The sequence below is a fragment of the Aquarana catesbeiana genome, linkage group LG05, assembly GCF_042186555.1.
Source record: "Aquarana catesbeiana isolate 2022-GZ linkage group LG05, ASM4218655v1, whole genome shotgun sequence".
Taxonomy (NCBI): domain Eukaryota; kingdom Metazoa; phylum Chordata; class Amphibia; order Anura; family Ranidae; genus Aquarana; species Aquarana catesbeiana.
The window spans coordinates 142,088,264-142,103,517 of NC_133328.1; the positions used below are offsets into that span (position 1 = coordinate 142,088,264).

General features: G+C 42.1%; 1 protein-coding gene across 9 annotated transcripts in view; it reads right to left on the bottom strand.

Moving 5' to 3' along the window:
- THRB (thyroid hormone receptor beta) overlaps nt 1-15,254 on the bottom strand; it is a 606,374-nt gene that overhangs the window by 24,337 nt on the left and 566,783 nt on the right. For all 9 annotated transcript variants that reach the window (XM_073630241.1, XM_073630242.1, XM_073630243.1 and 6 more), the window contains 3 exons: nt 14,365-14,465; nt 11,417-11,564; nt 1,337-1,542 (listed from right to left, as the gene is read on the bottom strand). In XM_073630241.1, the coding sequence (XP_073486342.1) occupies nt 1,337-1,542; nt 11,417-11,564; nt 14,365-14,465 (455 nt within the window). The remainder of the gene's footprint in view (nt 1-1,336; nt 1,543-11,416; nt 11,565-14,364; nt 14,466-15,254) is intronic.

Consider the following 15,254-nt stretch of genomic DNA (forward strand, 5'->3'; position numbering starts at 1 on the left):
ATGTCCTCTGTGCCAATAACATGGGGATGAATGCTTCTATTGATAAATTAATTAATCATTTCATTGGTGACATGGTAATCAAAGGTGATCAAAGGCTTGGCCAGAAAAGTAAATTAGAGTCAGTTAGCTTAAAGTTAGCTTAAGGCAGTGGTTCTCAACCTGACAATTTGCCAGGGGTCACCGAATCCTGGGCTGTTCCTGAAGCCTGCACCGCTCTCCAGCCTTTTGCAGTCGCCCAGCAGGGCTGTCCCTGGAGCCTGTGGCCACCCAGCTGGGCTGTTCCTGGAGCCCGCGGCCGCCCACCGCATGGCTGGGAGGCAGAGACTAGAGGTCAGCTGACTGGTGAGGAATGTGAAGTGGGAGGGGCTGGAGGAGACCCTATCTCCTGATTTCAGCATAGGTGTCACTGCTACAAGACACCACAAAGTCAGAGACATAGTGAAGCTGTAGACACAGTGAGTAACACTACCTGTGATTATAGTTACCATTAAAAGTCCCCACTACAGTTCTCAGATCAGCAGATGATCTTGATTAAGAGCACCTAAGTTGGCTGATCAGAACTCCCCCCAGCACTGACACTTATCCCATTTCCCCCCCTCCCCCCCCCCACCAAGGAGTAAGAGAAGGAATAAAAATTAAAAATTGAGAATACATGGAAGGGAGAGGAAAAGAGGGGGAGGAACAAAAAAGATGGCTAGAGAGAGGGATGGGGAATAGAAAACAAGAAATTAGGATAGAGAGATAAGAGGGAAAGAAAGGAGAACAAAGAAAGAGTGGTACATCCTAAAATGTACCATAAGGGTTTTTAATACTGTACAAGTGGAAGGGACTTGGGGAGCGCTATATATCTGTGGGTGAGGGGCGCAAATTACTTGTCTTGCCAGTGGGGAGGGAATGGGGGTGGGGCCAAGTCCCGCTCTATGTGTCTTATGGATACTCAGAACTGAGCTCGGGAGCAAGTGACTTGCTATGGGGGCACTTGGCATGGGAGAGGGCGGTGCCAGGAGCTCCGGTGGGGGACCTGAGAAGAGGAGGATCACGGCTGCTCTGTGCAAAACCATTACACAATGCAGGTATATATAACATGTTTAATATTTTAAAACAAAACAAAAAAAAAAAAAAAAACAGCCTTTACTATTACTTTAAAACTAACTTTAGGGTAGGGTTAGCATTAGCCTTTACATTTTTAAGAGTTTTTCTCAAGCAAATTCTTCCTAGCAGGTCATTTTTAATGAATTCGGCAACACGAATGGGTCCTCCTTCAAAGCACATGCAGTCACATAAACCTAACGTTCCAACTAAATACTAATATGTTATTCAGTTATTAATTTCTTACCAAAAATTTTCGTTTCTGTTTCCAGTGACTTCCCTGTGCATTGGTGGCCACATGAGCTTCAGTGACAACCTGTATTAGCTCCCACTCCTCTGGTGTCGGTTCTGGTTTTTGTACCAGTGTCTTCTGTAGTTCATCTTTGCGTCTCTTTTCTCTGTTTTCTTCTATGAGTTTTCTTTTTGCCAAACGCTTGCTGTCGTCCAAAACCACTTTGAGGAATAAAATGCACATTAATTCTTTTCACACTTTCCAATGTCAGTAAATGTCCACTGATTTATACATATAAACACACATTCAGCTCGGCCAAGTACATTTTTTTTTTTGCATGGATCACCTTGCTTCCCATTGCCTGGCAAATTCAAAGTATTTTACTACTTTGGCAGTCAGTGTTTTGCCTGAGTCACTGAGTGTAGCCAGGCCACATTTTATTTCAGCCCACAGAATGACCAAAATATATAATACATTTCAGCTGCTTTATTGAAATCAGCTGCTTTATTGAAAGCTCCGCAGGGAGATAGGTGATTGTAACTCCCCCCACAGCTGCACCAATTGTTCCTGACTGTCCCTTGTGTTCTCCAGTCCCCCTGTGTGTCCTTCATGTGCTCCTCCAGTCCCCCCGTGTCCTCCTCCGGTCCCCCTCTGGTCCTCCTCTGATCCCCCTCTATGTCCTCCTCCGCGTGCTCCTCTGTGTGCTCATCCAGTCCCCCCGTGTCCTCCTCCGGTTCCCCTCTGTGTCCTCCTCCAGTCCCCCTCTGTCCTCCTCCATGTGCTCCTCTGTGCTCTGTGTGTGTTACATCAAGACAAGTAATGGTCACAGTTGCTTCAGTCAGTAATGAACAGGGTGTATTACATTTTGACAATTTAAAAACTGTCTAGCCTCTTTACATATACTCATAATCAGTGGCGGCTGGTGCTCGATATTTTGGGGGGGTGGCAAACAAACCTGGCCCCCTCACTCGCCCCCCCTGCGGGAGACAGAGGGCAAAGCGACGATTAGTGGCCTTACCTTAGGAGGCCGATGACGAGGTGCTGCTGGATCCGAGGTAGGGCTCCTGTGCCTCTGCCCCTCCAGCTGCTGCTCCTCGCTCCAGCTTGTCGAAGGAAGATCCAGGGCCATTGCTTATCCTCCTGGTCAAACAGGCGTTGCTTTTCCTCCCGGCCGAACAGGAAGTTGGCCCTGAGACCCGATTGGCCTGGAGTCCTAAGACTTCCTGGCCAATTGGGTCTCAGGACCCACTTCCTGACTGGCCAGGAGGAGAAACAGGAGGACATTAGCAAATATTAATTTTCTAACGTCACACAACTGGGTGGGCTCAGGGCGCAGTGCTTTGCACCCCAAGCCCACCCTTTTTGAAGCCAATTAGAGCCTCGGGCTCTAATCATGTGCTTAAAAAAAACACATTGAAATCCATGCATCTACTGCCCTGCATGTAGATTAGGGGCCGGGCGCATGGATTGGGGGGCGGCGCCCCTGTGCCCTCCTAATAAAGAGGCCGCCACTGGTCATAATCATATATTAAAGGCTGTGGATAGACAGATGATTAAGAGGTTGTTAAAGCCTTGCCTGCAATTAGTATGAACTCAACACAACTGAGGCAGCCCGCTTCTCACTGCTGATAGAACTGTACAAGCAATGATACTGATTTATGCACATGTTCTTGGCTGTTGGATGTTTTGTTGAGAACAGCACATAGCATTTCTATAGGCCTTATTCAGATGTTTTGCAGTGCACTTATCTAAACAGCCAAGCACACATGCATATTGTGGAAAAGAGTTCAGTTAACCCTATAAATAGCAGGTGGGAGGCTTCTCAGAATGCATTGTGAGCAGCCTCAAGCAGCCTGCCCTTTGACAGCCTCTTCTATGGCTGCCTATACATACCCACTGTAGCCCATCTAAACATTTCCATAAGTATATGTACCAATTTTGCAACAGAGGGAAATAATCTCTCCCTTCCAGTGTATGGCTACTCCATATTGTCCACGTGACTTTTCAGCTATTGAAGACTTAGACCTATTCCTAATGTATTTACTTTAAAATGGAATATATGTTTTTCTATGGAAGTATCCAACTCTGATTTGAGAGAGCAAATAAGTACAAAATAAAATAATTTTAGAATACTCCGGCAACCTCTTGAAACCATTTACATCCCTACGAGAAGAATTTTCTATTCCTGCCGCATACTACTTTAAATACATGCAGATAACCTACTACATAATGCACAATCCACACCTTAATCTCTATATACATGAAAAAGCATGGATATACAGTGCCTTGAAAAAGTATTCACACCCTTGAAATTTTCCACATTTTGTCATGTTACACCCAAAAACGTAAATGTATTTTATTGGAATTTTATGTGATAGACCAACACAAAGTGGCACATACTTGTGAAGTGGAAGGAAAATGATAAATGGTTTTCAAATGTTTTTAAAAATAAATATGTGAAAAGTGTGGCATGCATTTGTATTCATCCCTTTTACTCTGATACCCCTAACTAAAATCTACTGGAACTAATTTGCCTTCAGAAGTCACCTAATTAGTAAATAGAGTCCACCTGTGTGCAAATTAATCTCAGTATAAATGCAGCCGTTCTGTGAAGCCCTCAGAGGCTTGTTAGAGAACCTTAGTGAACAAACAGCATCATGAAGGCCAAGGAACACACCAGACAGGTCAAGGATAAAGTTGTGGAGAAGTTTAAAGCAGGGTTAGGTTCGATCCATCATCTGAAAATGGAAAGTATGGCACAACTGCAAACCTACTAAGACATGGCTGTCCACCTAAACTGACAGGCCGGGCAAGGAGAGCATTAATCAGAGAAGCAGCCAAGGGGCCCATGGTAACTCTGGAGGAGCTGCAGAGATCCACAGCTCAGGTGGGAGAATCTGTCCACAAGATAACTATTATGCCGCGTACACACAACCGGACTTTCCGGTAGAAAAGGTCAGACGGAATCATTCCATCAGACATTCCGATCGTGTGTGGGCTTCATCGGATTTTTTTCTTTCAAAAATTCTGACGGGCCTAGAAATAGAACATGTTTTAAATCTTTCCGATGGAATCAATTCCTATCGGGAAAACCACTCGTCTGTATGCTATTCCGACGGACCAAAAATGACGCAAGGGCAGCTATTGGCTACTGGCTATTGAACTTTCTTCTTCTAGTCCCATCGTAAGTCATCACGTTCTAAACGATCAGACTTTGGTGTGATTGTGTGTAGGCAAGTCCGTTTCAGTGGAACTCCAGCGGAACTCCATTGAAAAAACCGTCAGAGTTCATTCCGACGGAAAGACCGGTCATGTGTACGCGGCATTAGTCGTGCACTCCACAAATCTGACCTTTATTGAAGAGTGGCAAGAAGAAAGCCATTGTTGAAAGAAAGCCAGATGAATACCTGTTTTTCAGTCATGTGGGGGAACACAGCAAACATGTGGAAGAAGGTGCTCTGGTCAGATGAGACCAAAATTGAACTTTTTGGCCTAAAAGCAAAACGCTATGTGTGGCAGGAAACTAACACTGCACATCACTCTGAACACACCATCCCCACCGAGAAACATGATGGTGGCACCATCATGTTGTGGGAATGCTTTTCTTCAGCAGAGACAGGGAAGCTGGTCAGAGTTGATGGGAAGATGGATGGAGCCAAATACAGGGCAAACTATCAGGGCTAGGCTCAGCCCTTCCTTCTCTGAGCTGGCCGCTCAGCTGTCAGCTAATTGCCAGCTCCTTTTTCTCCACAGTGACTCAGCTGGTTATGATCTGCTTGTCAGTCCTGGCTACTTAAAGCCGTCCAGCTGACTTCATCTCTGCCTTCACCTTTGGTCACATCTCAGAAACTTTATCCTGCGTTCCTGTTAAAGACTTGCTCGGCTGACGTCCCTTCTGGCTCCTGATCCTGCTTGCTGTACTACTATGTTGATCTCAGGCTCTCTGACATTGGCATTGACTGACTACCCGATCTGGTTACTGAACTCTGGCTATGTATTGACTACGCTTACTCTGTTTACCTTTTTTATTATTATTAAACAAGTGTGATTAACTGTACTTCTGTCTCTGTCTGATTCATGGTTTCTGACAGTAGGCAAAGGCCATGAATTCAGAAGATGCAGTCAGTCCACTTGTTGGTAATATTTTTTCCAGATTGGATGACCAGGATCACCCCATGGATAAGTTTGCCTTGGCGTTACAAACGTTCCTGAGTTGCACGGCTCACTTGGAATCTTCCACTATGGTTGCTCCGGTACAACCTGTGTTGCAGGCTGTTCCTGCTGCTGCTCTAGTCTCTGTGCAGGCACCCGCCTTAAATATTACCTCTATAAGAGGCATGTCTGGTTCCGCTCCGTTTCCCCAGCAATTTGGGGGCGATCCAGTTCAATGCAGAGGGTTTCTCAACCAGGTTGAGATATACTTTGAGATGCTGCCCCAGGCATTTCCCACAGACAGAAGCAAAGTAGGTTTCGTGATATCTTTGTAAAAAAAAAAAAGCGTTGGTGTGGATTCTCTATAAAATAACAAAACACCAGAAAAAATGTGTGAGCTGCAACCAATCAATTAGTGCTGTGACACCATTGCTACAAATCAATATAAAATATGTTGGTGCGCTTATCAAACTCTCCCCATCTGTTGGAGTGGTGCTTGTATATAAAATCCTAAACCATAAAAAATGTCCTGATATCACAGTAAAGTGAATAAGTGGAAATAAATATATCAATCAATAAAGTGAATGGATGCAAACAAATGCATCAAAAACCTGTAAGGGAACACATATCCCAAGATATATGTTGATGAAAGAAATAAAAATAAAAAAACATTAAATGGTGTCTGTTTGTGTTAACCCAGCTGAGGTCTAAATGTCCAATCAAATGCCTTTGATGAACTTGCTTGTATCACAGATCACAGTTGCATGATGAATTACATTTGCAAGGTGATGATTCACATAAAGATAAAAGAAAAAACATCATTGCGCAGTGTTTTTAAATGCTATAAAACTGGGCAATCAATGTAATCCACTCACACATTCACAGTAGCTGAATCGCTTTTGTTACAATGGTCAGATAGCTTCACTGCTCATACAGCTATCGCTGTGTATGCCGAACACTATACGATGACGTCACTGACTCCTCTTCCCCATGCGTATCACATGTCACGTGACTTTCTCAAGTATCTATATGTGTTCCCTTATAGGTTTGTGATGCATTTATTTGCATCCATTCACTTTATTGATTGATATATTTATTTGCACTTATTCACTTTACTGATTGTGATATCAGGGCATTTTTAATGGTTTAGGATTTTATATGCAAGCATCACTCCAACAGATGGGGAGAGTTTAATAAGCGCACCAACATATTTTATATTGATTCGTGATATCTTTGCTTTCTGAGAGAGCCTTGGCCTGGGCAAACCCTCTATGGGAGATGCAAAAACCTGTGGTCCTGAGTTACCCTGAATTTGCGGCTTCCTTCAAAAGGGTATTTGATGTTCCCGCACACTCCGCTTCTGCTGCCAAGAGCCTCATGTCCATCAGAGTTCAAGAACTGTTGCCGATTACGCCACTGAATTCTGTAGTCTGGCAGCAGAGGTTGCCTGGAACAATGAGGCTCTCGTGGCTGCTTTCTCTCATGGTCTCTCGGATAACATCAAGGATGAAATAGCAGCCCGAGATATACCCACTGAGCTGGAGAGGTTGATCACATTTGCCATCCTCATTGACTCCAGACTCTCTTTTAAGGAGCACTGGCGCAAGCCTCCTGTACATTTGTCTCCGAGCTTTACAGTCCCACCCTTGCCTCCCTCACCTCCTATGCCTCCTTGTATCGAGTCGGTCTGTGAAGATGAACCCATGCACTTGGGCTTCACGCGTATCTCTGCGGATGAGAGAGCCCTTAGGAGGAGGGAGAGATTGTGCCTTTATTGTGGCCAGGCTGGTCACTTTTTGAAGTCTTGTCCTACCCATCCAGGGAACGCCCGAACCTTGAGGTCCTGTCACAGACAGACCTTAGGTGGCGTTGTTTCGTCTCCAGTTTCCCAGAAAGATAAGCCCCTGGTTTTGGTTACTCTGTCTTGGGCTGAGTCATCCGTCGAGTCATGGTCACATCTCAGAAACTTTATCCTGCGTTCCTGTTGAAGTCTTGCTCAGCTGACGTCCCTTCTGGCACCTGATCCTGCTTGCTGTACGTTGATCTCTGGCTCTCTGACATTGGCATTGGCTGACTACCCGATCTGGTTACTGAACTCTGGCTATGTATTGACTACGCTTACTCTGTTTACCTTTTTATTATTATTAATAAACAAGTGTGATTAACTGTACTTCTGTCTCGGTCTGAGTCATGGTTTCTGACACAATCTTAGAAGAAAACCTGTTAGAGTCTGCAAAAGACTTGGGAATGGGGCAGAGATTCAATTGCAATAGGACAACAACCCTAAACATACAGCCAGAGCTACAATGTAATTGTTTAGTTCAAAGCATATACATGTGTGAGAATGGCCCAGTCAAAGTCCAGACCTAAATCCAATTAAGAATCTGTGGCAAGACTTGAAAATTGCTGTTTACAGACACTCTCCATCCAATATGACAGAGCTTGAGCTATTTTGCAAAGAAGAATGGGCAAAAATTTCACTCTCTAGGTTTGCAAAGCTGGTAGAGACTTTCCCCAAAAGACTTGCAGCTGTAATTGCAAAGAAAGGTGGTTCTACAAAGTATTGACTCTAAGGCTGCGTACACACGGTCGGACTTTGTCTACAAAAGTCCAACGGACGCCGACGGACCAAATCTGGCGGACAATTCGACCATGTGTGGGCTTCATCGGACCTGCAGCTGACTTTTTCGGTCGAAAATCTGACGGACTTTAGATTTGGAACATGCTTCAAATCTTTCAGACGGACTCGAGTCTGGTCGAAAAATCCGCTCGTCTGTATGCTAGTCCGACGGACAAAAACCCACGCTAGGGCAGCTATTGGCTACTGGCTATCAACTTCCTTATTTTAGTCCGGTGTACGTCATCACGTACAAATCCGTCGTACTTGTGTGATCGTATGTAGGCAAGTCCGTTCGTTAGAAAGTCAGCCGCAAGTCCGTCGAAAGTCCGCCAAAAGTCCGTTGAAAGTTTGTCGGACGGGCTGTCGGACTTTTGTAGCCTAAAAGTCCGACCGTGTGTACGCAGCATTAGGGCTGAATACAAATGCACGCCACACTTTTACCATATTTACTTGTAAAAAAATGTTGAAAACCATTTATCATTTTCCTTTCACTTCACAATTATGTGCCACTTTGTGTTGGTCTATCACATAAAATCCCAATAAAATATATTTACGTTTTTGGTTGTAACATGACAAAATGTGGAACATTTCAAGGGGTTTGAATACTTTTTTCAAGGCACTCTATCCTCTGATAACTCCTGTCTCAAGGGTATCACACTTTTCTACAATCTTTTACAAGATAAAACCACTTTTGTCAAACTTCCACCAATGATAAAATGCAAAAAAGACATAGGTGTTTCTTTTAGTTCAGCTGAATTCTTCTCTAGTTACAAAGCGACCCGTTCCTCCAACCTGTGGGAACTTACCCTTAATATCAACCTCCGTTGGTATATCACCACATCCCAGATTCACACATTCATTCCATCAGCCTCACCTTCCTGTTGGAGGAACTGTGGTGAACTAGGCAGCTTAATGCATTCACTTTGGAGTTGCAATAGGCTTTCAACCATCTGGTCAGAAACATTCACACTTATCAGTAATGTTACTAAAAATCCTATAGCCCCATCACCAGAATTTGCCTTGTTAAGCATAGACATCAACAATATCCCCTCTCAACTACGTTATGTGACTGTTCACATACTCCTAGCTGTGTTATGGTTTTCTTTGAATTACACTGTTCTCCCACTATAATCAGCTCTCATGGCAACCATTTTCTTTGTCTCTGCATTGTTCCATCTTGTATGTCTATTCTATTTAAAACTCAATAAAAATGTACTGACATTAAAATTATTTTAGAAAAAGATTACAACCCAGGAGCAGCAAAGACTCCACCACTGGCATCTACCAAGTGGTATTTATTGGTTACACTATTAAATTTTCTTAATCAGAATACACTATAAATAAACCAATTCCAAAGCAAAAAAGTCTTATGCTTCGTACAGAAGATGAGAATATCGGACAAAAAATCGTCCGTCTTTTTTGGATGCTAGCCTCATATCGAAAACGAATAAGTTATTAGAGTTCTGAAAATTCTCGTGAGACAGAATACAACTTTCTGCATTGATACAATGTATTGTAATGTATTCTCTTGTTTCTGAGCATGCGTGTTCTTGTTAACTTGATTTTTTGGATGAGAATTGTACTGATTAAATGAAAATCGTTAGTTCTGTTATTGCATGAGAAAACATTTCGTGCTTATCACTTTGGACAATTTCGCATGAACTTTCGTGATCGACTCTCAAGAGCTGTGTACTAACAATCAGATTATTGGACCGAAAGCAGTATTTTTTGTCTGATTTTCTCATCGTGCATACTGGGCATTAGCGAGAGCAACCCAGGAGGCCAGAGAGTAATCACTGTGTCAGTAAGTTTTATTACACTGTGGTAGACTACCTCCAATGTTTTCTGATGGGGCCATTAACAACTGAATTATTACACTTGATACTAGGATCATAACTCACTGTGTTGTACTGTATATTATAGAATGTAGTCCCTCGGACACTCTTATCTTGTACGTTTTGATACTTACGGCCTAGTAGGTATTACTGTTTGATGTATGCCGTCATTCAATAACTCTATGCAGCTGTTTTGACATTGGATCTTGGTTTTGTCTGTAAGCTTGTGGGTGAGCGCAGCGTTGTGCGGCAGCAGTAACACACACACACACACATTACAGATACAATGGAAAGAACCTGTATTGTAGTCAGAGTATAACAGTTCACAACAAGTACGGCAGGAAGGCAGCCCAACCAGGAAAACTCACGGATAAATAGCAGGTTGTAGCAGAGCAGATCTCAGCTGAACTGACAGAGTCTGTCTTAAGGGGGCGGAATGCGGCCTGGCCAATCTGCGCCCAAGTGGGAAGGTTTCCAGGAAGTGTGTCAGATCCCTATTTTTTCCCTACTCATCTGGAACCTTACACTGCTGCTATTACTGTCCCTGACAGACTGGTGACATATCCCTACACTATCCACACTCTAAATGTGAACCAAACTCTGCAGCCAGGGTCTTAAATAGACTCTGCCTGACCCAAGATGGCCACCAGAGTCACATGGGCTGTCAGAATCCAACTAGATTGCTGCCCCAGTGATCCAGGAAACTCTGCAGTGCTGCTGCAGTTAAGCGCCACCTGCAGTGGAGAAAATAGACTGCATCTGCCTACAAGCTAGCACATCCTACCTTGCTATCTGATGTATTGCCAATGTCTCAGTATGTGACTGTCCTTTACTCAGTGACATTATGTCCATACCTTTTGTACTCTGTAAACTGTCTTACACTGAATTAATAAAAATTTGCAAGAATATATTTAGTTCAGCTAATATATCAGCTTGGTTGCCCTTCTCTGTATTTTCTCCAGTTCTCCAACATCATTTTTGTAAACTGGTGCCCAAAACTGAACTGCATATTCCAGATGAGGGCTTACTAATGATTTGTACAGGGGCAAAAGTATGTCTCTCTCCCTCTCTGGAGTCTAACTCTTTTAATACATGAAAAAATGTAACTTGCTTTGATCAACCAGAACACTGAGATCTTTCTCAAACATTGACTCCCCTAGCTGTTCTCCTAGAATGTTTAATGCATGCATGTTTTTTACTCCCAAGTACATAATTTCACATTTATCAATAATAAACCTCATCTGTCACATAGTTGCCCAAGTAAATATTGCATTGAGGTCAGCTTGTAAGTTGGAGACATCCTGTAAGCACATTATTCCATTATGTAGCTTAGTGTCATCTACAAAGACTGACAAACGGTAATTAATTTTTAAAGACAAACAAAATATTGTATAATCTATATACTTTAAATTGGTTTATATTTTGGGCATTCACTGTACTGTGTTCTAGGTGAGTATGTGGAACATACATCTCTTATGAGGTACTTACAATCTGTTGCCATGCCAACAGCGATGCACTTTTTGAAACGACATTCTTGGCACTGGTTCCTTGTTACTTTGTCTATCACGCATTTTCCTTCATATTTACAGGAATAGCTTGGGTGAAGATTTTTCTGAATAGTTCTCCTGAAAAAGCCCTAACAATGGAAAAATACATTGTTACTGTTTGTGGACTGGAAAAAAAAAATCTGAACTTGTATTGCCAATATAGCACTGTAAGCAATGCAAACTATACAAAAACACTCTGCCTTTTTAACTTTGAAGTGAGATGGCTTCATGACCCATGAGTCTCAGCCTGAGATATAGAAGACTTCTGACCCAAATTTTCAATACACTGAGCTTCTTCTTACACTAAGCCACCTGATATTGTCATCCAACACTTTATTCATGTAATTTCCTTTGTACAGCTACAGCTTTCTTCCCTATGCAAAACAAACACTAGGCAACATTATTGTTCTGCAGACACGTTGCTGCAAAGCCCTGCCCCCTTTACCTGCTATGTCACAGCTGGTGCAGAACCCTACAGATTATAATTCATACAAATGGTATATAGGGAAAGGTGATGTTCTGACGTAGTGACAGGTGAAATAATTTGCCATAGTGGGGGGCATTCTACCATAGTCTCATGCTAATTTCTGACAGTACATTTCTACCACTCAAAGAATAGACATGCTTTTGCTAGTCAGGCATTTAAGGGTATGTCCAGCAGTGTTGCCAACCATCAGCATTTCTACTGCAGACAGTAAAAAATGGGCACTTTTCTCCTGCCAGTAAATGCCAGTGACAGGAAAAGGTTACCGGTAAAAAAATATGGCAGTGACGCTCAGCTTAGAACTGTACATGCGCAGTTCCAGTCCGGAGCTGGCCGAGACCATCCAAATGTTTGCTACAGTGTTTGAGGGCGGCGCCGGTGGGGGGTGGGTCTGGCAGAGGTGGTGCCTAAGTGTGTTGTGTGATGTCAGGGTGCAAGGGAGGCAAGCGGAGCCTTGTGTGCAGGTCTGCAGGACGGAAGCAAGGCAAGCCAGGAGCGGGACTGTCAGTGCTCTTTGGACTGGAGTGGACTGAAAGTATCACCTGGCGTGGAGAGAAACTGTCACTGTGACTCAGGAGGGGACATGTTGTGTCGGTGAAGTGTAATTGTGAAAGTCAATTTCATCTGTGTGCTCCGGACCATTCTAATTTCTTGCCCTCCTGAGTCCTGTCCCTGAGCTACTTAATTACTATACCGAAAAAAAAAACAAGAAATATGTTTTTTGCCTTAATATCTGCCTTAAATCACATTGCTAATTGCATATTGTACTTGTTTGTAGTCTAAATACTGAAGTTTGCACTTTAAACTGTAATTTTGTAACGCCAGTAAAAACGTGGCTGTGCCAGTAAATTTTGGGTGTCGTGTTAGTAAATTTCAATCTGGTAGGTTGGCAGCACTGATGTCCAGTCAAAGTTAAACATTTGAATTTTGCTTAGGGGCCACCTCCTGAAAAAGAGTGACAACACTGTAAGGTGCCTGTGAAATTATCCAGATTGTCATCCTTTTCTTTTGGCTGTGGCCATAAGACTGCAGTGCTCTACTGTGACCCAGCCTATTCTCCTAGTGTTGTCACTGAGGCTAGTCACTCCAACAGCTGCAACATCACAACCAGCCACACTCCTTCTTGCTGAGTGACAGAGGCAGTGGGAACTTTTGAAAGTGGTGCTGGTAACTGAAGTCTGGGTCAGAAATTATGTTCCCAGCCCTGCTTCTGCTCACCCATGGCCAATAATAACAGTTTGAGAAAGTAGTGGTAGGTCCTTAGCTGATTTTCTTGTACAGAAGGCACTCTAGCAATGCATTGTTTACAATTACATTTCTCAAAAAGGCCTGGATTCTTTCCTAAGTGTACATAATATAACTGGGTACTAACATTTATAGGTAAAGTTGATCCAGGGAATATCCAATTGCCTCTTGGGTGATCATGAAGTTTATTTTTTTATGGACAGATTTTGCCTGTCCTAGCCTCCTTTCCCTAATGTCAAAGGTTTGATATACCAGGCCTAGGCCTTTTCTACTATTAATTTTCTTCTTGTTGACCACATTATTTGTTGTTCTAAGCTCACTGCGCATTTGAGTATCGGTTTTCTCTTGAAGTTAGTCAATCTTGATCTGAAATGCCAGATTGTCAGATTCCATTGATACTGTTCTTTTCCATATTTGATATATTCCCAATAAACCTCCACTCAAACGCTGATTCTAATAAAATTTCACAATTGTTGGTTTTCCTAGTGGCGTTTCCCACCTCTCAGATGGACTGCTTTTGCACATCCCACATGTTATAAACTCTTTTACAATCCTGTGTCCTTCAATGAGTGATAAAGAAATGTTTGTACTTACGATAAAATCTCTTCCTTGAAGTCCATTGAGGGATATTGGCCTTATATAGAAATTGCTTATAAAAGTGAGGCATGATGGTTGGAGGCAGGGTTATATGAGGAACCGACTTTACTTTTTTGTGTTCTGTTCAAACATTCTGTAGGCAGCAGTATAACCCATATGTCATATACTAATCTACAATTCTGCATCTCTCAATGAACTCCAAGAAAAAAAGATTTTACACTAAGTACAAAAATCTTTTTTTTTTTTCCTTTTGAAGCGCCTTGCAGAGAGTGGGTATCAGCTTTGGTGAAGTAATGTAATTTTTTACGTTGTACATGGAAACCATCAACTGCATTTTTTGCTCATTTATCAGAGCGTTTCCAATAACAACCACAAGTTAGAATCAGAGCAGGTTTGATCCTAATTGGTGACTAAGGGTGAGTAAAGGAACCAAAGTAATCTGAGTTTGGTATCCTGTTGTACAGTGCATTTTTTACAATTAAAAACCATTGCAGCTAACATAACATCCTTGTATGCAGCAATAGACCATATGTTAGACACATTTATTTATTTTATTTATTTACCTTGCATCCTTCACAAGTGATGCATCTATAATGATACCCTGTAGCCTTGTCTCCACACACCACGCACAGTTCATCTTTATCTAAATAGCTGGGTATGTACCCTATAAAAAAAAAAAGGAACATTCATTAATTCAAATAGGTTGGGAGAGGAAATCTTTAAATATGACACACATCAAACATTCTACCATAAAATAAGTCATTATCCATATTAAGCAATTTCAGATCTTAAATACGAAAAAATGTGGTGTTTGCATATATTTAGGACATACAGGATAATGTGCATGTATTTGGAATTTGATTCTAAATTTTAAGAACAATATTCAATGACAATGAATTACATAAACAAGAAGGTTCTCAAAAACACATGGTGGTTATTTACAAAAGTGTGAAGCTATGTGTAGTGAACCTCTGGTCACTTCAACCATCCAGTTGTGTAAGAAAAGGTTTGGATAAAGTGGCCACAGGGTGATTTCACCTCAGGCCACACTTTAGTAAATAGCCGTCATGGCTTTATTTAAAATTCCAGTCCAGCCAAAATTGGGTTTAATAAAGGTCAGTGACAAAAACACCATTCACCAACATGCACTTATAACCAAAAAATAGACTGACCTTTTAAATTATAATACACATGCAGTGATGTGTATTAAAATATAATAACTTCAATTTTAGTTTAGAGCAGGTCAGAATCAAAAGGATAATAAGATTTTAATTTCTGAATAGTTGTCTGATAATGTAATTTCTGACTAGCTGTTAAGGTTTTCTACACATTACTCTCTGCCCTATTACATAAATGACAAAGACTTAGCTTATGCACACTCACAATGAAACACAGTCATGCTGGCATACTTTCTCAACAATTATAATAATAATCTCCTATCTTTCTTGGTTCT